At 38.1% G+C, this 21,223-nt stretch overlaps 1 protein-coding gene and 2 pseudogenes across 14 annotated transcripts in view; 2 read left to right on the top strand and 1 right to left on the bottom strand.

Annotated features, from left to right (window-relative positions):
- The first annotated feature begins 356 nt into the window (after positions 1-356).
- RALGAPA1 (Ral GTPase activating protein catalytic subunit alpha 1) overlaps positions 357-21,223 on the top strand; it is a 247,220-nt gene continuing 226,353 nt past the window's right edge. For 7 of the 14 annotated variants that reach the window (XM_041758106.1, XM_041758107.1, XM_041758108.1 and 4 more), the window contains exon 1: positions 358-1,134. In XM_041758106.1, the coding sequence (XP_041614040.1) occupies positions 1,029-1,134 (106 nt within the window). In that variant the 5' untranslated portion in view covers positions 358-1,028. Of the gene's footprint in view, positions 1,135-21,223 lie in introns of all 14 variants that reach the window. The other 7 variants (XM_041758115.1, XM_041758116.1, XM_041758117.1 and 4 more) reach the window with 4 other exon arrangements.
- On the bottom strand, positions 11,888-12,190 carry LOC121492875 (annotated as a pseudogene).
- Positions 18,811-19,221, top strand: LOC121493289 (annotated as a pseudogene).

Here is a 21,223-nt window from a genome sequence, read left to right on the forward strand (position 1 = left end):
GCTTTTGGGCTTCATTTATTTGTGCAAGATACTTTAATTTTTTTTCGTTTGCGAGATAACTTTAACCCAGAGGATGCACTACAATCCTACAAATCTCTACAATAAATTGTCCATCATCACTTTGCAAAACCCAAAGAAATCCTTTAAACAAAATTCAACTTAGGAAATGAAGGGGTGTTACATCCAACGCCTTCAAGGAATTGGCATCTAAAATATATTGCACGTCTGTTTTGATGTTTTGGAACTATTTTTTAAGTTACTATGACATAGTAAACAGTGGGGGTGAAGGACCTTTTTTTAAACAAAACGTATACGACACCATTCTGGGAGTTTGGCTAGGAGCCCCTTACAACGCTTACAATGGCGCGCGGTAATTCCCTTCCCCGACTTTCTCCGGCTCCTCCTTTAGCAGCTCACACAGGAAACGAAAGGTACGGGTAATGCCGCGGATGATCTCACGCTGGCATGACGTCAGAAGCCTTGGCGTCAGAAGGCGGTTGCCACGGGGACCATTCGCCACCGACGGCAGAGTCGTGAAACCTCATCACCGCACACGTCTCCGTTTCGGCGGATGCAGTGTCTAAGCTGCTAAAGAAGCTTTAACCTTAAGGGGGCCTCAGGGAGAGGAGTTGTGCTGCTGCCGCCGAGAGCCCCACCTCCGCGGCTCCGGGTCCCGGGCCCCGGCCTGTGGCTGCGAGCGGCGGCTTCAGGAGGCAGCGGAGACGGCGGCGGCCGACCTGCCGGGTCTCCCTCGCTCGGTGCGGGACTGGGAGAGGGGATCCGCCATATTGGAGCCGGAACCGAAGGTGCCTTGCAGCCGCGGCGCGAGGCGGGTGGAGGCGGCGGCCCTGGCCTGGATGTGGGAGGAATCGGCTGCGCTGGGGCCCGCAAGCTTGGAGAGTGAATGAGCTGCTGACGCTAGAATCCTCCCCGCCCACTCGCTCCACTTTTCGCCGCCGGGGCCGGACCGGGAGGGGGCCGGAGTCGGCCGTGGCGGCGGCAGCGGCAGCGGCAGCGGCAGCGGCAGGATGTTCTCCAAGAAGCCGCACGGGGACGTGAAGAAGTCTACCCAGAAGGTGCTGGACACCAAGAAGGACGCGCTGACCCGTCTCAAGCACCTGCGCATCGTCATCGGTGAGGAGCGAGGGGTGGTGGCGCCCAGAGGCCTTCCCTCCTCTGGGAGCCCCTGGGGACTCCGCGCCCGCCCTGGCGCTGTGCGGGAATAGAGGGCGAGGCGTCGCCTCCGCAGAGACGCGGGAGGGCGGATAATTTGGGGAAGGGAAAACTTGGCGGTTGGCAAAGCCGAATCACCACCAACACGGGGTTATCTAATTTTGAGTTAAGAGTCCGAGCTCATTTTTACATACTAGCATTACTCTAAAAACTTAGATCTTTTTTTAGACTTTCCGGAGGCTTGGCGTTGTCGATAATAGTGTTTATAGAATATGTTTGTCAGGTGACTACCGCCGTCCTCGTCCAAGTGGGGGGGGGGGGACAAACCCCCCAAGCCAAACAATATAAACCTTAATCTTTAAAGTTTTTTGGCTACTGAGGGCGAGGAAGCAGTTACACCTCTTGGGGAAGTGGCTGGTTTCCAAAAATCTTCGGGCAAGAACCCCGCCCTTCTGTTAAAGTACCTTGTTCATCATTACTGTCAGAAGGAAGATTATTATTAATTACAGAAAACAAAGTAGTTTATAGTTTTCTTTGCTTTTCGAGAATTGTATACAGTTCTATTTTTTTTCAGTTAAATTTTTCTTACCCTCTGTTGCCATCTATATCTCTTTGGCTGGCCGGCCAAACAGTACTGAGTTGTGGTAATAAGTGTTAAACGAAACTTTTGTATACTAATCATTTCATAGGCTGACAAGGGCTGTAATAATATATAATATTTATGGGACATCCGGTCCAATACTTCGATCTTTTTAGATGGAATTTGAGGTGAAAAGGAAAGTTACTTTGCTGTATTGATACAGAGTTACTGGCAGAACTAAGTTTAGAACCCAGATAGATGCCTGAATCCTAGTTCAGAGTTTATTATCTTAAACCCTCTAATGAGTGTTTTCTGAAAAGTGACATTTAACAAGTGATATAAGTAAGTCCTGTATTTGATCTGCGGGTTTCTCTGTTGTTTTATTCACACTACCAATAAGACCAACATTTTGTACGCCTTACAAAATGATTTCACATGAATTATGATTAATCCTCACAATAACTGTAGAAGTAGATATTATTATACTCCATATTTTACAAATGAGAAAGCTGAAGTTTGGGAATGTTGGGTGGTCATCCAGCTACTCAGAGCCAGAACTGGAGCCCAGATTTCATGTCTTCAGTTTGTTTTTTACTCTTCCTACATTTATGACAGCAAATCTTTATCACAAGTAAGTCGTGTTTATTCCTGTGGAATAAGAAAGCAATTAAATCCACTTTAGCGATATAAAAAGAGATCCTGTTTTCAAGAAAGTAGAAATCTAAAGTATAGTTGAGATTGTGATCTTTTTATTTTCATTCTACTTGAGAGTTAAGTCATTGAAGAAAAGGTTTGGTTGATAGATAGGGTGCAACAGAGAAAGTCAGTGTGTGAATGTAGATGTTCACAGATAATGGCAGTTTAAAATTGGAGGCTTAATGGAATTTAACACCTACTTGGGACAAACTGTAGGTTGAGTAAAGGCAGAGCTATAAGTTGAGTTCCTATAGAGGATTGACATTTCCTATATTAACTCCCATATTGTTTAGTTTTACAGTGGTCAGGGAGTGGTTAATACGTACTTCTTGGGCATAAAAGTTTTTTCCATCTGGGTGACATGGTCTAAAATAAGAGCTACACATGTTAGATATTTTGTAGGTTCTAACTTCCTTGTTTTGAAAACAATTTTAAAAAACCCCTTTTTTTATTTATGGGCTTTTAAAAAATGGAACATATACTGTGTACAAACACTTAAAATATCCTTAAGCTTCAAATACAGAATATTGTACTTACACACTCCCTGCTCTGTCAGTGGAGGAGATCCATACAGAGAGATTATAGCACTTCCGTGCTAAGTTTTTATTTATTTTTAAAATTTAATTTGTTAAAGATTTTATTTATTCATGAGAGACCGAGAGGCAGAGACACGGGTACAGGGAGAAGGAGGCTCCCTGTGGGGAGCCCAATGCGGGCCGGGATGTCAGGACCTGAGCCAAAGGCAGACACTCAACCAATGAGCCACCTAGGTGCCCCAATTTTATTTTAATTCCATTGTAGTTAACAGTGTTATACTAGTTTCAGGTGTACAGTATATTCACCAGTTCCATATATTACTCAGTGCTCATCAAGGTAAATGTATTCTTAATTCTCTTCACCTGTTCCCCCCACCTCCCCAGTAAACGTGTGTGTTCTTTATAGTTAGTGTTTTTTGGGGGGTGCTTGGGTGACTCAGTCAGTTAGGCATCTGACTGTTAATAATAGCTCAGGTCATGAACTTATGGTCATGGTATTAAGCCTCATGTTGAGCTCCACTGAGTATGGAGCCTGCTTGGAATTGTCCCTGTGCCGCTCTCTGCTGGCTCGCACATGCCCGCTCTTTCTCTCTCTCTCCAAAAAAGAAATGAGTGTTTTTTTGGTTGGTCTCTTTACACTTTAGTAGTTTTAGACCAGTAGTTCTCAGCTAGGGACAATTTTGCCTCTCTGGCAAATTGGCAGTGACTGGAGACACTTTTGGTTGTCACAAATAAGGGGAGAGGCTACTGGCATTTAGTGGGTTGCAGAAATGCTGCTAAATATCTTACATTGCACAGAATAATACATCACAACAATATTCTAGCTCTTAGTGTCTGTAGTGTTGAGAGTTAGAAACCTTGTCAAAATATGGAATGAAAGATGGATCTCCAAATGTTCTTGTTATGGAAAGACCCCAAAGTTCATTGACTGATAAACGGATAATACACAGTGGACTATTACTCAGCCATAAAAAGAATGAAGTCTTGCCACTTGCAGCAACGTGAATGGAGCTAGTGTGTATTCCAAGCAAAATAAGTCCATCAGAGAAAGACCAATACCATATGGTTTCACTCATGTGGAATTTAAGATACAAAGCAGATACACAATGAAAAGAAAAGAAAGGGAGGCAAATCATAACAGAGACTCTTAACAATGGAGAGCAAACTGAGTGTTTGGGGAGGGGAGGTGGCTGGGGGAATGGGCTAAATAAGTGATGGATATTAGGAGGGCATTTGTGCTGAGCACTGGGTGTTATACGTAAATGATAAATCACTAAATTCTACTCCAGAAACTAATAGTATGTGTTAACTAACTAGAATTTAAATTAAAACTTGAAACAAAACCCCAAAACAAATGTGGTACTTGTTTCTGCTATATTAATTGAAGAAAATTTTCTGTATCTTTAGGTGGTTACAGTTATTTTGTTGGAAATATGGTTAACGTAATTCCTAAGAAAAGGAGTGGGAGAAATTAGAGTGACAAAAGCTATAAGGCCTCTTAGAGGTCCACCAATCAGGTACCTTATTTTGAGGATGAAAGAGCCATTTCAAATCCTTTAAGGAAGTAGGTGCAAGTTTTACATAAAATCACTATGAGTAAACTAGTTTGCAAAGTGGGCATTGCTAGTTATACAGGATTTTTATTTTTTTGATTGGTCCCATTTGAGCTATATTTTTAACCCTTAACACAAATTGCCGTTAATTTAGGGGATTTATAGAGAATTCAGTGCATCCAAATATATGAAAACATAATTTAATCATCCAGTCTAAATCTTTTTCCTGGCATGTGTGCCCATGGGACACATGAGATGTTCCAGCTGAATTTATAGAACTTGACTCTGAAGGACTTAGATTTAAATTTGCTGTTTATTGATACTGCTATATATTTTATTTGTAGGAACTGGAAGTTAGAGTTTTTAAAAGATAAAATAAAGCCTTGTCTAGTTTCAAAAGTTTTGTTATCCTCTCCCCCCTCCATACCCCCTTTTTTCAATTAAAAGCCTTAAGTTAATGATACTAATTAGGTTAGCACGTGTAAAGTAGCTAACATAATGCCTGCATATAGTGGATATCCACTAAATGTTAATTTCCTTCGGTGGTAAGGTAACATTTTAGTCTTCTGATTTAAACATAGAAAAAAAAATAAACATAGAAAAATGAGTGCTTATTCATCTAATAAATACATTGATTATTGTTGGATCATTCTAATAGGTGTATCAATGTGTAATTGGTATACAATAAATTGCACATACTGAAAGCATGCAATTGAATAATTTTGACACACATATGTATATATACCTTCACAAGGTATACGTATATATATACACACCTTCAGAAGGTGTGTGTGTGTGTGTATATATATATATATATATATATTTTCCTTCACAAAGTGTGTGTGTATATATATATATATACCTTCACAAGGTGTGTGTGTGTGTGTGTGTGTATATATATATACCTTGTGAAGCCATCATGACAGTTAAGATTAGGAACATATCCAGACATTCCAGGTAGCAAGTATATCTATAGTCTCCCAAAGTTTCTTTTTGCCCCTTTGTAATAATCCCTTTTTCCTATCCCTGCATGCAACCAATTCCGTCCCATTCTGCTGGGTGAAACTGTATGTGTGTGTATACGTAATTCCACAGTATTTGCTGTTTTGTTTGGTTTCTTTTATTAAGCTTTAGTTGAAATTCATCTGTAGGGATGCCTGGGTGGCTCGGGTTGATCGTCTGTCTTTGGCTCAGGGTGTGATCCCAGGGTTCCGGGATCTAGTCCCTCAAAGGGCTCCCGGTTGAGGTGCCTGCTTCTCCCTCTGCCTATGTCTCTGCCTCTTTCTCTGTCTCTCATGAATAAATAAATAAAATCTTAAAAAAAAATTCATCTATATTGTTGTGTGTGGTGTGTCGGGAGTATATTGCTTTTGTTGTTGAGTAGTAGTCCATTGTTTGGATATGCTACAATTTGATAATCTATTCACCTGTTGATGGACATATGGATTTGGGCCATTATGCATAAAGCTGCTGTGAGGTATACTTGTGTATAGACACATGCTTTCTTCTCTCTTGGATAAATACCTGGGAGTGGAATGGCTGGATCATATAGCACTTGTGTGTTTGAATTTATAAGAAAGTGCCATACTGTTTTTCACAATTTTACATTCTTACTAGCAGGGTATGAGAGTTCCATTTCCCTCACACGTGTATGAACACCATTTGGTATGGCCAGTCTTCTGAATTTTGACCACTATAAGTATGTAATGGTTATAATTGTTTCTCTGATACCTAATAATGTTGAGCTTCTTTTCATATGCTTATTTTCCATTGTATAACTTCTTTGAAATGTCAGTTCAAATTTTCTACTTATTTTTTTTTTTTAAGATTTTATTTATTTATTCATGAGAGACAGAGAGAGAGAGAGAGAGGCAGAGACACAGGCAGAGGGAGAAGCAGGCTCCATGCAGGGAGCCTGTTGTAGGACTCCATCCCGGGTCTCCAGGATTAGGCCCTGGGCTGAAGGTGGCGCTAAACTGCTGAGCCACTGGGGCTGCCCTTTACTTATTTTTATTTTTTTATTTTTATTTTTCATTGCTTTACTTATTTTTAAATTGAGTCATTTGCTTTCATTTAGTTTTGAAAAATTTATGTTTTTGAATATAAGTATTTTATCAGATACATATTTTGCAGAGATTTTTTCCCCCAATCTTTGGATTGTCTTTTAATTTTCCTAACATTTTCTTTGAAGGAGTAGGAATCCTTAATTAAGTCCATGTATTAGTTTTATCTCTTATGGTTTATGCTTTTTTTTTTTTAAGATTTTATTTATTTATTCATGGGAGATACTGGGAGAAAGAGATGCAGAGACACAGGCAGAGGGAGAAGCAGGCTCCCACAGGGAGCCTGATGTGGGACTCAATCCAGGGTCTCCAGGGTCACACCCTGGGCTGAAGGAGGCGCTAAACCACTGAGCCGGGGATCCCTGGGTGGCGCAGCGGTTTGGCGCCTGCCTTTGGCCCAGGGCGCGATCCTGGAGACCCGGGATCGAATCCCACATCGGGCTCCCGGTGCATGGAGCCTGCTTCTCCCTCTGCCTGTGTCTCTGCCTCTCTCTCTCTCTCTCTCTCTCTCTCTGTGACTATCATAAATAAATAAAAATTAAAAAAAAAAAAAAAAACAACCACTGAGCCACCTGGGCTGCCCTGGTTTATGCTTTTGATGTTAGATCTAAATCTTGGCCTAAGCCAAAGTCACAAAGAGTTTCTGCTATTCTCTAGGAAATTTTGTATTTTAGGATCTATTGTAATCCACTTTGAGTTAACTTTGTAAATATGGTTTAAGATACGAATTGGCTTTTTTTTTTTTTTTTTTGGCGGGGGGTGTGTGGGCAATGGATACCCAGTTGCTGAGCACCATTTGTTGAAAAAGCCCTTTCTACACTGAATTGCCTTTGCACTTTTTTTTTTTCTTCCCAAATCTCATTTGTCTATATATGTGAGGGCCTATTTCTGGACTTTCTATTTTGTTCCAGTGATGTTTGTGTTAGAGCCCGGACCCCTCCCTCTCCCTCTTCTCTCTTTCCTTTCTCCTCAATGTGTATACACACACACATGCTTTTTTTTTTTTTCTTTTCTCTGTAACATAATCTTGAAATCAGATAGTGTTCTTCCTTTAACTTTGTTCTGACTTTTCAAAGGTTTTTTAGAGGTAGAGGGATGGGAACTGTATCTGGACCCTTTACATGTCCATATGAGTTTTAAGATTAGCTTTCAGTTTCTTTAAAAAAAAATAAAAATTTCACCATAATTGGGATTATGGTGAATCTATTGGTTGATTTGGGGGAAAATAGACAACAATATTGAGTTCTCTAACTCATGAACAATGTATGTTTGTTCATTTATGTAGGGCTTTCTTTAATTTCTCTGGCAGTGTTTTGTAGTTCTTACTGTATTAGGTCTTAGATATCTTCTGTTGCTTATCCTTAAATGTTTTCAACTTTTGATGCTGTTGTAAATGGTATCTTTATTTTTTTTAATTTTTTAAAATTTTTTAATTTTTATTTATTTTTAATTTTTTAATTTTTAAGATTTTTATTTACTCATGAGTTACACAGAAAGAGGGAGAGAGAGGAAGAGACACAGGCAGAGGGAGAAGTAGGTTCCATGTAGGGAGCCCGACTCAGGACTCGATCCCGGAACTCCAGGATCACACCCTCGGCTGAAGGCAGGCTCTAAACCACTGAGCCACCCAGGGATCCCCGGTATCTTTATTTCTTTGCTAGTGTACAGAAATACAATTTAACAATTTTTTTTTCTCTTCTTCTTTAGTAATCTCTGTACCTAATGTGGGGCTTGAACTCATGACCCCTATATCAGTAATTGCTTGCACTTCCTACTGAGCTAGCCAGGTGCCCCTGATTTTTGTGTATTGAGCTTGTATCCTGAAGTCTTGCTAAACTCACTTAGTCTTGCTAAACTCAGTCATTAATTTTTTGTTGATTCCATTGGGTTTTTTAGTAGACAGTCTTGTCTGAATAAAAAGCCATTTTCTTTTCCAACATGGATGTTTTTATTTTTAATTTTTTCTTGGCTTACTGAACTCACTAGAACCCCTAGCACAATGTAGAAGGGAAGTGGTGAGAGTGGGCATCCTTGTATTGTTCCTGATCTTCAGGGTAAAGCAATCAGTTTATCATACAGCATGATGCGTTGTATCATGTTGAGGTGAAAGTTTCATTTTTTGCTGAGAATTTGGATCAGGAATGGATTTTGGATTTGTTAAATGCTTTTTCTATTTATATTGAGATAAATAGATTTTTTTTTTTCATTTACTAATATGAATTGTAGTCATTTCAAATGTTAGGTCAACTCTGCAGTCCTGGGATTAAATGATTAAACTTCACTTCACTTGGTCATGATGAATTGTCATCTTTATATATTGTTGGGTTTAATACTCTAAAATTTTGCTTATAATTTCTGTATTTATGTTCATGAGGCGTATTGGCCCGTGCTTCTCTTTTTAGTAATGTTTTTGGTTTTTGATAACCAGGTAGTGCTAGCCTTACAGTATTAATTGAGAAATATTCATGTAGAATTATTTTTTTACCTAAATGTGTTTGGTGGAATTCACTAATGAAGCTATCTGGATCTGCAGTTTTCTTTGAAGCACTGTTTTTAATTACTCTACTAGAAAGACATCTATTTTGGTTATCTATTGAGTGAGCATTGGTAGTTTGTTTTTTTCAAGGAGTTTTATTTCATATGAGTTGTCATTTATAGGCGTAAAGTGGTTCATAATACTCTATTATTCTTTTGATATCTGTAGAATCTGGTGATGCCTCTCTTTTAAAGTTGATATTGATAATTTGTCTTTTCCTGATCAGACTGACTAAAGGCTTATCATTTTTATTAATCTAAAAGAACAAGCTTATGGCTTTATTGATTTTCTATGTTTTTCCGTTTTTATTTAATCTCTGCTTTGATCTTATTTCTTTTCTTAGTTCTAGTTTACTTTGCTCTTTTTCTAGTTTCTTAAAATGTAAATTGAGATTACTGGGTTGAGACGTTTTTCCTTTCCACTGTAGGCATTTAGTGATACAAGTTTTTCCTGAGTAGCATCCCAAAATTGTGGTATTTTGTATTTACATTTTCAATTAGATCATAGTACATTCTGTCTTGCCTTTTGGTTTCTTCTTTGATCCATTGGTTATTTACAATAGTAGTCTTTAGCTTCAAATATTTGAGATTATTCAGATATCTTTGTTATTGATTTGTAACTTAATTGCAACATGTATTATGATTTGATTTCTTTAAAATTGATTTAATAGTCCCACATATGTTCTAACATGATACAGGTTCATTTGCACTTGAAAACAATAGATATTCTGCTGTTGTTGAGTTGAATGTTCTAAAAATGTCAATTAGGACAAATTGTTTGATAGTGTCATTAAAGACTTCTATATCCTTGATGAATTGCTGTCTTCTTGTTTTAATTATTGAGAGGGCGTACTGAAGTTTCTTTGTGGGTTTGTTACTTTTCTTTCAGATTTTGTTTCATGTATTTTAAAGTTATTAGGTGCCATAACATTTAGGATTATTCTTTCCCCTTGATAAATTGATTTTTTAAAGGTGATATTTATTTGAAAGGGAAAGAGCATGCACAAGCAGGGGGAGGGAAAAGCAGACTCCTTGCTAAGCAGGGGAGCCTGAAGTGGGGCTCGATCCCAGGATCCAGAGATAATTACCGGAGCCAAAGGCAGATAGATGCTTAATGGACTGAGCCACCCAGGTGCCCCTAAATTGATTCTTTCACCATTTTGAAATAATCTCTTTACCCCTGGTAAACTCTACTTTTAATTAAAATGTTTGGATGAGGGATCCCTGGGTGGCGCAGCGGTTTGGCGCCTGCCTTTGGCCCGGGGAGCGATCCTGGAGACCTGGGATTGAATCCCATGTCAGGCTCCCGGTGCATGGAGCCTGTTTCTCCCTCTGCCTGTGTCTCTGCCTCTCTCTCTCTCTGTGACTATCATAAATAAATAAAAAAAAAAATTAAAAAAAATGTTTGGATGATGTACATTCTTTTTGTTTTGTTAGTATGCTCTTATTATATACCCAGAACTTATTTGTCTTATAAATGGAAGTTTATATCTTTTGACCACCCTTACCCATTTCCCTCACCTTTTGCCTCTGGCAACCCCCATTCTTTAATGTTTTTATAAAGTTGTTTTTTTAATTTCATGTATAAAGGAAATCATACAGTATGCGTCTGACTTATTTCACTTAACATCATGTTGTAACAAATGGCAGGATTTTCTTCTTTGTGGCTGAATAATATTCCATTGTATATATAAGTGTAGTGTGTATATATGTGTGTGCATGTATATACAAACACATACTACATTTTCTTCATTCATCCATTGGAATGACTTGTTTTCATATCTTGGCTGATATGAATAATGCTGCAGTGAATGAGGGGCTGCAGATATCTCTTGGTGATTTCATTTCCTTCAGATATATACCCAGAAGTGGGATTGCTAAATAATACAGTTCTGTTTTTAATTTTTTGAAGAATCCCCCAACTGCTTTTTTTTTTTTTTTTTTTTTTGAGATTTATCATGAGAGAGAGGGAGAGGGAGAGGCAGACACAGGCAGAGGGAGAAGCAGGCTCCATGCAGGGAGCCTGACGTGGGACTTGATCCTGGGTTTCCAGGATCATACCCTGGGTTGAAAGCAGCACTAAACCACTGAGCCACCCGGGCTGCCCTCCCAACTGTTTTCTACAGTGGCTGTACCAATTTACATTCCCACCAACAGTATAAAACGGTTCCCTTTTTTCCACATCCTTGCCAATATATATATATATATTTTGATAATAGGTGTGAAATATATCTCACTGTGTTTTTGATTTGCATTTCCCTGATGATTAGTGATATTGAGCACCTTTTCTAGTACCTGTTGACCATCTGTATGTCTTTGGAAAAATGTCTATTCAAATCTTCTATTTTAAAATAGGATTATTGTTTTGCTATTGAGTTGTATGAGTTCTTTATATATTTTGGATATTAATCCCTTATTAGATACGTGATTTATAGATATTTTCTCCATTCTGAGGGTTGCGTTTTCATTTTATTTATGCTTTGCTTTGCTGTGCAGAAACGCCTGGGTGGCTTAGTCGGTTCAGCATCTGCCTTTGGCTCAGATCATGATCCCAGGGTCCTGGGATTGAGTCCCACATAGGGCTCCCTGCTCAGTGGGGAGTCTGCTTCTCCCTCTGCCCTGACCCCCTGCTTATGTTCTCTTTCTCGCTCCCTCTCTTTCTCTCAAGTAAATAAAAACAACCTTTTAATTTGATGTAATTGGTTATTTTTGCTACGCCCTCAAAGATTTATTACATACAGAGGGAGGGGTTCAGTCCTTCTTGGCAGCTGCTTTCCTCATGGCCTCCAGCACGTTGCTCAGCTCCTCTCTCTCCCTCTTGGCATGGATATGCATTCCCACCTGCTTCTTAATGAACTTGAGGGCACGCTTATCCTTGGGACACCTTGAGCAGCTTCATGGGTCGCGGGCGGAGCCACACACCTCGCAGATCATGTCCCGTAGGAACTTGGTGAGGCGCCTGTGGCAGTGGTGGCTGTGCCTCAGCTTGCTCACGTTTTTAGTCCCTTTGTGGCCCTTGTTGAGGCCCGTGGCCATAGGATAGCGCAGAACCATGTCAGGATAATGCTGGCCTTATAAAATGTTCCCTCTTTTGTCATATGGAAGAGTCAGAAGGGCTGGGAATTATTCCTCTTTAAATGTTGGTAGAATTCACCAGTGAAGCCATCTGGTCCTAGACTTTTCTCCTTGAGAGGCCTTTTTGTTTGTTTGTTTTTTTAATGTTGGCATTTTAAAGATTTTATTTATTTGAGAAAGAGAAACAGAGCAGAAGCAGGGGGAAGGAGGAAGAAGCAGACTCCTCATTGAGCAGGGAGCCTAGCATAGGCCTGGATCCCAGGATTCTGAGATCATGACCTGAGCCAAGGGCAGATGCTTAACCAGCTGAACCACCTAAGCACTTCTCTTTGGATGGCTTTTGATTACTGACCCAGTCTCCTTACTTTGCAATTGTTCTGTTAGATTCAGACTAATAAGTAGTCATTCATATGTGGATGATGTACATTTAATGTCATTATTGATTTGGTTACATTTTAATCTGTCTTGCTGTTTGTTTTCTATTTGGCCTGTTTTTAGTTCCCTCCTTTCTTTTTTTTGCTTTCTTTGTATTAGTTGAATACATTTATGATTCTTTTAAAAATCTCCTTTGTTGGCTTATTAACCATAATTTCTTATTTTATTATTTTACTGATTGCTTTATAATTTGTAATATATATCTTTACCTTACCAAAATCTAGTAGTAGGTGATACACCACTTGCATCATTTCTCATATTGTACAACAATTCAATAAGAGTGTACTTCCATTTCTCCCCTCAGCCTTTAATGGTTATACGTTTACTTATATACATTGTAAACCCCATACAATATTAATTTGTTTAAGCAGTTATTTTTTAAGGATTTTTTTTTTTTTAAGATTTCATTTATTTGACAAGGAGAGCGAGCACAAGCAGGGGGAGTGTCGGGCAGAGGGAGAGGGAGAAGCAGGCTCCTCGCTGAGCAGAGAGCCAGATGTGGGATCATGGCCTGAGTCAAAGGCAGACACTTACTGACTGAGCCACCCAGGTGCCCCTTTTAAGAATTTCTAAATAATAATAAGAAAGCATGTATTTTCTTATGCAGTATCGTTTCTCATTGCTCCTCATTTTTTTGCAGAGATAGTTATTTCCATCCATTTAGTATCATTTTGTTTCTGCCTGAAGGACTTCTTTAACGTTCTTTTGTGATGATAGTCTGTAGGTAATGAATTCTTTACACTTTTGTGTGAAAAGTCTTTATTTTGCCTTCTTTTTGGAAAGATACTTGGTTCTGTTTAGAATTCTAGGTTGATGGCTTTTTTCTTTGTCCTTTAAAGATTTTACTCTGCTGTCTTTTTGCTTGTATTCTCTTTCTTTTTCTTTTCTTTTCTTTCTTTTTTTTTTTTAAGATTTTATTTTTTATTTTTTATTTTTTTAATTTTTTATTTATTTATGATAGTCACAGAGAGAGAGAGAGAGGCAGAAACACAGGCGGAGGGAGAAGCAGGCTCCATGCACTGGGAGCCCGATGTGGGATTCGATCCCGGGTCTCCAGGATCGCGCCCCGGGCCAAAGGCAGGCGCCAAACCGCTGCGCCACCCAGGGATCCCAAGATTTTATTTTTAACTAATCTCTACACACAACATGGGGCTCAATCCCCATGATTGGGAGTCAAATGTTCCACCGACTGAGCCAGCTAGGTGCTCCTTGCTTGCATTATTTCTGGTAAGTCTGCTATCATTCGTACTCTGCACATAACATTTTAAAAAGTTTTTCTGGCTGCTTTTAAGATTTTTTTCTTCATCACTGGTTTTGAACAGCTGTGTCATGGTGTAGTTTTCTTAGTATTTCTTGTTTTTGAGGGTTCACTGAACTGCTTACATTGGGTTTACATTTTCATTAAGTTTGGTCATTTTTTCCCCACTTCTTCCTCCCCCTCTTTTTTGAATTTCATTTATTAGTATTTGAGGGAAGTATTAATATTAGATTGGTATATTGGGAAAGTATTAGTATAATAGTAGTATTAGTAGTAGCTTGAAAATAATTGACGTTATTTTCCATTTTGGGGGGTTCTTTTTTCTCTGTTTTATCTTGGATAGTTTCTGTTGCTGTCTTCAAGTTCACTAGTATTCTGCTACATGTCATCATCTGTCATTAATCTTGTTAATTTTTCATATCAGATGTAGTTTTTATCTACTTCACTTTGAGCATAAAATCATATAATCTACATGTCTTTTTAACTTCTTGAACACATCAAATACAATTAAAGTAACAATATACTTCTGTGGTAGTTCTAACTTCTTTGTCAGTCTGGGTCAGTTTTAATCAATTGATAATATTCTTTATCTTGAGTTTCCTTCTTTGCTCACTAATCTTGGGATATCTGATACTGTGAATTTGATGATCTTAGCTTCTGGATATTTTTGTATTCCTATAAGTTCTTGAGCTTTATTCAGGGATGCAGTTAAAGTACTTGAAAGCAGTTTGAGCATTTCAGGTCTTGCTTTTATGATTTGTTGAGTGGATCTGTTTAGGGCTAATTATTATCTATTATGAGGCAGCATTTTCCTGAGTATTCTACCCAATACATGCCCTGCAAATTATGAGTTTTTCTGTGGTTCAGCTCTTGGGAACAAGTGCTGTTCTCAGTCTTCTGGGATCATCTGGTACTGTTCTCTCAAATTCTTTCACATAATTCTTTCTCCTGTCTTGGGAGTTTCCTTTTAAGTATGTTACAGTCATACTGGAAGGGGACCTTTCCCAGTATCCTGAGTTCTTACTGTGTGCACTTCTTTCTTCTTTGGTGCTTTGTCCTGTGAATTCTAATTATCCTGGTTTCCCTGGACTGTCAGCTGATCTTCTCAATTTATGGACTCCCTTGGCTCTGCCTGATTCCCTTCTCACTGTAGCCTGGAGACTCTTAAGTCAGTAAGCTTGAACAGTCCCAATGCACCTGTTTGTGCCATCTGTCAGGAATGATTTTCCTTACCTGATGTCCATACCTGCTTGAAACAAACCACAAAAAGCCCTAAGACATGTTTTCAAGATACTGTATAATAAGAGGTTCTCTGACACAAATTAGACTGAAGATCGACTTCATACAAAGCAACTTGGTCCCCATTTTTTTACTTTTTTTATATTTAGAGAAGAAATTTATTATCAATTGATTACTGAAAAATGATTGTTTTTCCTCCAATCTGCATATATTAATATTTTCACAAAGAATTAAATTAAAATATCCTAAGAAAAATAACAAATATTCAGTAGATATAAATGATAATGTATAAAGATAGAGGCAAATACTGTATGTTCATTAAATTAAAACTCAAGGGGGCAGCCCAGGTGGCTCAGTGGTTTAGCGCCGCCTTCAGCCCAGGGTGTGATCCTGGAGACCCGGGATCAAGTCCCATGTTGGGCTCCCTGCATGGATCCTGCTTCTCCCTCTCCCGTGTCTCTGCCTCTCTCTGTCTCTGTGTCTCTCATGAATAAATAAAATCTTAAAAATTATTTTAAAAAATTATAAAACTTAAGGGCAGCCCAGGTGGCTCAGTGGTTTAGCGCCACCTTCAGCCCAGGGCCTGATCCTAGAGACCCAGATTCGAGTCCCACATTGGGCTCCTTGCATGGAACCTGCTTCTCCCTCTGCCTGTGTCTCTGCCTCTCTCTCTCCCTCTTTCTCTCTCTCTTTGTCTCTCATGGATAAATAAAATCTTAAAAATAAATAAAAACTTAAAAATGATATAGATTAAATTTGAACTGATACGAATGAAAATTTGGAAGTGTAGGAATCATTGTGAATTATAATTTGCTTATAAAGATAAGTTGATTTTATACTTGAATATGTTTTTAAGAATTTGCTAGGCAAAATTAGTAATTCTATATACATGAAATTAGACTTTTATGTTCTTAATTTGTATCTGCTCTTTATATTTGAGACATACTGATTTGAAAAATTAATTTGACTTAGTTGAAATACTTTATCTTTGTGTATTTTGAAGTGATTTACTGAGCTTATTTCCATAAATGTTACTGATTTATTTGCTTACTAAAATAAGCTGTTCAAATACTGTAAGCAATCTCTGCATTAACTTTTTTTTTGTTAAAGATTTTATTGCATCTGAATGATTTTATATAGTTTATAGGACTGCATAAAATGTGCAATAGAACAATTAGTGGTAAAACAGAAAACTGAATAGCTACTACTTAAAGAAAGGAAACATCAGGTTCTAGAGATGAGCTGATTAAAGCTCTAAGGCATTGAATTTGGTTCTTAGATTTCCTAGCAGTTAAAGTGAAAAGAGAAACATCTTGGGTTACGTTTTCAGTGTCTTGAAAAAGAAAACATTTTTTCTAAAAAAAAATGTTTTCTTTTTTCTAAATTCAGTCATGGTTTATCTATATACATGTGTGTTCATATATTAACTAACATCTTCTAGAAGGATCTGTGTGATAGAGACCTTGGGGAAAATAGGAAATAGGGATAAGTATGTTTGTTAGATCTGTTTCTCATTTCAAATATCTTTACAATCTAAATGATTTTTTTTCCTTTTTTTCTTTCTTTGTATTAAATGGCATCATCATCCTTCAGGTTACTAAAACCTGGAACTTTCATTTTTGACAATGTGGTAGAAAAAGATAATTGGATGTAAGGGTATCCCACAGACCTCTCAAAATCTAAGTGTCACAACACAAATGTTTCTTTGCCACATTGTTCTTTAACTTCTTGTTATTCTCTCTGATACTTTACATTTCAACAGTATTAATCAGAAATCACTGTGATGCCTGTACTTTTGCTAATGATATTCACAGTGCTATGCTGTCTTCATATCACTCTTATACCTGAAAGCTTCTGCTCTTTGCTTAGGGCAAAATCATAGCTTTGGTGAAGCCTACCCCATCAGATGGGCATAGCTTTCCCTATATTGTGCTATTTACTTCTAGTAACTTGGTTATTTTATTACAATGTATTTATTTGCATGACGTATCTTATCTTCCTGAGGGCAGAGGTGTGTCTTTCATCTTCATGTCCCTAGACTCAGCATAGTGCCTGGCATATTCTGGGTACTCAGTAAATATCATGTAGTTAAAAAATGAATATGTTAGATACGAGGAGAACAGAGTTGCATTTTTGTGAGCAATTTCCTTTTAATTGACAATGGGTAGAAAAAACATTTAAAGTCCATATCCTGATCAGAAAGAGACTTTGGGTTGTTTAGTACCTGTGCAGAAAAGTTGATTCAGAACCAGAAATCTGTACTATGTAAAAAAGAAAAACAAAAAACAGGACATTAATTGAAAAATGTTTATAGCATTATGGTAGAAATTATCAGATAATCTCCCCTCATTGAAAGAAATCTTCATACCTCTTATATAACATCTAATTTTTAGAAAACTTGTTTGATAGCCCAAAAACATGTTAGCTGTTACAGTGATCTGTAGATAGAGAAGATGAGTAACTATGGCACAGAACAGCAAATTTGTGGCCCTAATTTGTTGCAGCAGCCACAGGAGACTAGTACAGATAGATGTCTTAGTGTCTTAGCCTTTTTCTCTTACATATGAATTTCCAAATCAGCTTGTTAAATCCCTAAGTAATATTTGTTAGGATCTTTTATTTGATGGACTTGGATCTGTAGGTTTAATTTGGAGGAGGTTGACATCAGTAGGATATCTATTCTTCCTATTGCAAGGAGCCTCCATTTATTTACTTAGGCTCTTTTTTATTTAAGAAAGACTTGCACATCTTTTTTACAGTCAAGGACAGTTACATTTAAAAAGGATGTTAAGGGATCCCTGGGTGGCGCAGCGGTTTGGCGCCTGCCTTTGGCCCAGGGCGCGATCCTGGAGAACCGGGATCGAGTCCCACGTCGGGCTCCCGGTGCATGGAGCCTGCTTCTCCCTCCGCCTGTGTCTCTGCCTCTCTCTCTCTCTCTGTGACTATCATAAATAAATAAAAAATTAAAAAAAAAATAAAATAAAAAATAAAAAGGATGTTAAATTTTAAAGGGGGACTTCTGTTTGCTACTGGAGCTCATGTGACCACCTCATTAAGTGGTGGTTTAGATAAAGATCAAGAGAAAAGAATGCTCTTCTGTATAAAAAGCGGTATATAGATAACTACTTTATGTTTTATAACAAGTTCAAAATAGTTCTAATTCTTCAGGATAAAATGGGAAAGAAATATATTTTATATATTGGGATAGGGAAGACCACTCTCAAAACTTGCACCAAAGTTAAAAATCATCACAGAGGGATCCCTGGGTGGCGCAGCGGTTTGGCGCCTGCCTTTGGCCCAGGGCGCGATCCTGAAGACCCAGGATCGAATCCCACATCAGGCTCCCGGTGCATGGAGCCTGCTTCTCCCTCTGCCTGTGTCTCTGCCTCTCTCTCTCTCTCTGTCTCTCTCTGTGGCTATCATAAAAAAAAAAAAAAAAAAAAAAAAAATTAAAAAAAAAATCATCACAGAAATGCTTGATAATTTTGCCTATATAAAGTATTTTGTATTACTAATAGTAACAGAGTTAAAAGATAAACACCAAGCTATGAGACATATGCAACGAATTTAAGAGAATTAATTCCTTAATTTGTGGGCTATTAAATATTAAATTTGGAAAAAAATCAATGTATGTTGTTAAGACATATTAAAAATAGACCCTCTTGGCATGCCCTCTCCCTTCTGCACCTCTGCTGGCTTCTGCTGCTCCTGGGGCTGCTTGTGTACTGGTTCAGTGAGGGCCCTGTACCACTCTGGTGAAGTGGCAGCTCAGGAGACTCTGGTGCTCACTGTTGGTGATGAAAAGCCCAAGGAAGGAGTCAAGACTGAGAACTACGATCATTATTTATTAGTAGGTGATTGGCAAGATGGTTCTGTGATACAGTTTAAGATTAAGAGGCATACACCACTTATTAAACTAATGGAAAACCTATTGTGAATGGCAGAATTTGTCAATGAGGCAAATCAGTTACTGATTTGATGGCAGCCAATCAGTGAAACAGACATACTTGCACAGTTGGAAATGGAGGATGAAAATACGGTTGATATATTCCAGCAACAGAAATGAGGAGTCTACTAAAAGGAGAACTTACTACTTTACTCTAGAGCTCTTTCTCCAGACCAAGACATTCTCAATGAGAAAACTGCAATTTGGTTCCACCACATCTTGACTGCTGCAGTACAGTTTTCTTGATTTTTCATTTTCCCACTCCCCATTACTTAATTGTATATGAAGTAACTGAACGTGCACAAGCATATTGTATTTTTTATAGTTAAATGGCCAATGGTATGTTTTGATTGACATCAAATGGAGATGGAATGGGGAAATATACTGGTTCCGTGAAGATACCTTCTTTCTCCCTTAGTGGCATGCTCATTCAGCTCTTTATATTCCAGTAAGTTATTTTGCTCTCAGTGTTTAACAAAAATGGAACATGAAAATCCTTACATACTTTGTTCAATTGGAGATGTTTTTTAATTTATCATTATAAAACAAAATTTTATAACTTTGTATGAAGCTGTTATATGTAGGTCAATCTGTCTTTATCAGGCATAAATTACTCTAAAAGAAATGAATCCTAGATAGTTTCCCCTTCAAGTCAAGAATCTGATTGTTTAAAAAGATTTTATTCATTTTAGAGAGAGGAAGCATGTGTGTGTGCATGAGCAGATGGAGGGTGAAAGGAGAGGGAGAGAATTTCAAGGAGACTGCTGCTTGAATCTCGTGAGGGCGTGATCTCATGACCCGGAGATCATGACCTAGGTGAAATCAAGAGTCAGATGCTTAACTGACTGAACCACTCAGACACCCCAAGCATCCTGTTTATTTTATTTTATTTTTTTTAAAGATTTTATTTATTTATTGATGAGAGACACAGAAAGAAGAGAGAGAGAGAGAGGCAGAGACACAGGCAGAGGGAAAAGCAGGCTCCATGCAGGGAGCCTGATGTGGGACTTGATCCCGGGTCCCCAGGATCACGCCCTGGGCCCAAGGTGGCACTAAACTGCTGAGCCCCCCGGGCTGCCCCAAGCATCCTGTTTAAATAAACTTTCTGTTTTTGTTTTTTAAAGACCCTCTCATAATATTGGCAGTGGAATGTAAATTTGATGGTATTTTGACTGTTAGGTATCAATATTTAAAGTGTACATATGTGAAGCACCTGGCTAGCTCACTTGGTTAAGCATGCATTTCTTTATCTTGGGGTTGTGAATTCAAGCCCCATGTTGAGTGTGGAGCCTACTTAAAATAAACATGTGCATATACTTGAAGCTAGTATTTTCATTTCTTAGTATTCTCAGGAAGTAAGTGGTTAAGTGTGTAGGAACACTGCGATGTTTAGAATAGTGAAAAATTTGAACCAACCTAAAATATCCATTATTTGGAGATTGATTTTGGATTTTAGATCTATTACTACAGTTCAGTATAATGAGGTTCAAAAAATACGAACCAGTGTAAATATCCATTATTTGGAGATTGATTTTGGATTTTAGATCCAATACTACAGTTCAGTATAATGAGATTCAAAAAATATGAACCAATGTAACTATCCATTATTTGGAGATTGATTTTGGATTTTAGGTATATTACTACAGTTGAGTATGAGTCTCAAGAAGTGTTAGGATTCTAATAATAGGTTGACTTTTTCACATGAACACCAAATACATTTCAGATATGATTCTATCTCTTCACTATCTTTTTTTAAAGATTTTATTTATTTACTTGAGAGAGAGTGAGAGAGCATTACCGGGTTGGAGAGGGAGAAGTAGGGAGCTTGACATGGGGCTTGATTCCAGGACCCTGGGATCATGACTTGAGCCGAAGGCAGATGCTTAACCAACTGAGCTACACAGCCACTCTTCACTATCTATAGGAGAAGTTTTTAAGGAGTGAACATTTTTATAGAAGCAGTTGTCATATATTGATAATAATAGGTACTATTTTTTTCATTTATATGTGGCAGGTCCTGGACCAAGCATTTTACATATGTTACCTGACTTAATTTAAAAAAATTTTAATTCCAGTTAACAGAGTGTTATGTTAATTTCAGGTGTATAATATAATTCATCAGTTTCATACATCA

Source organism: Vulpes lagopus, chromosome 6 (assembly GCF_018345385.1).
Source record: "Vulpes lagopus strain Blue_001 chromosome 6, ASM1834538v1, whole genome shotgun sequence".
Taxonomy (NCBI): domain Eukaryota; kingdom Metazoa; phylum Chordata; class Mammalia; order Carnivora; family Canidae; genus Vulpes; species Vulpes lagopus.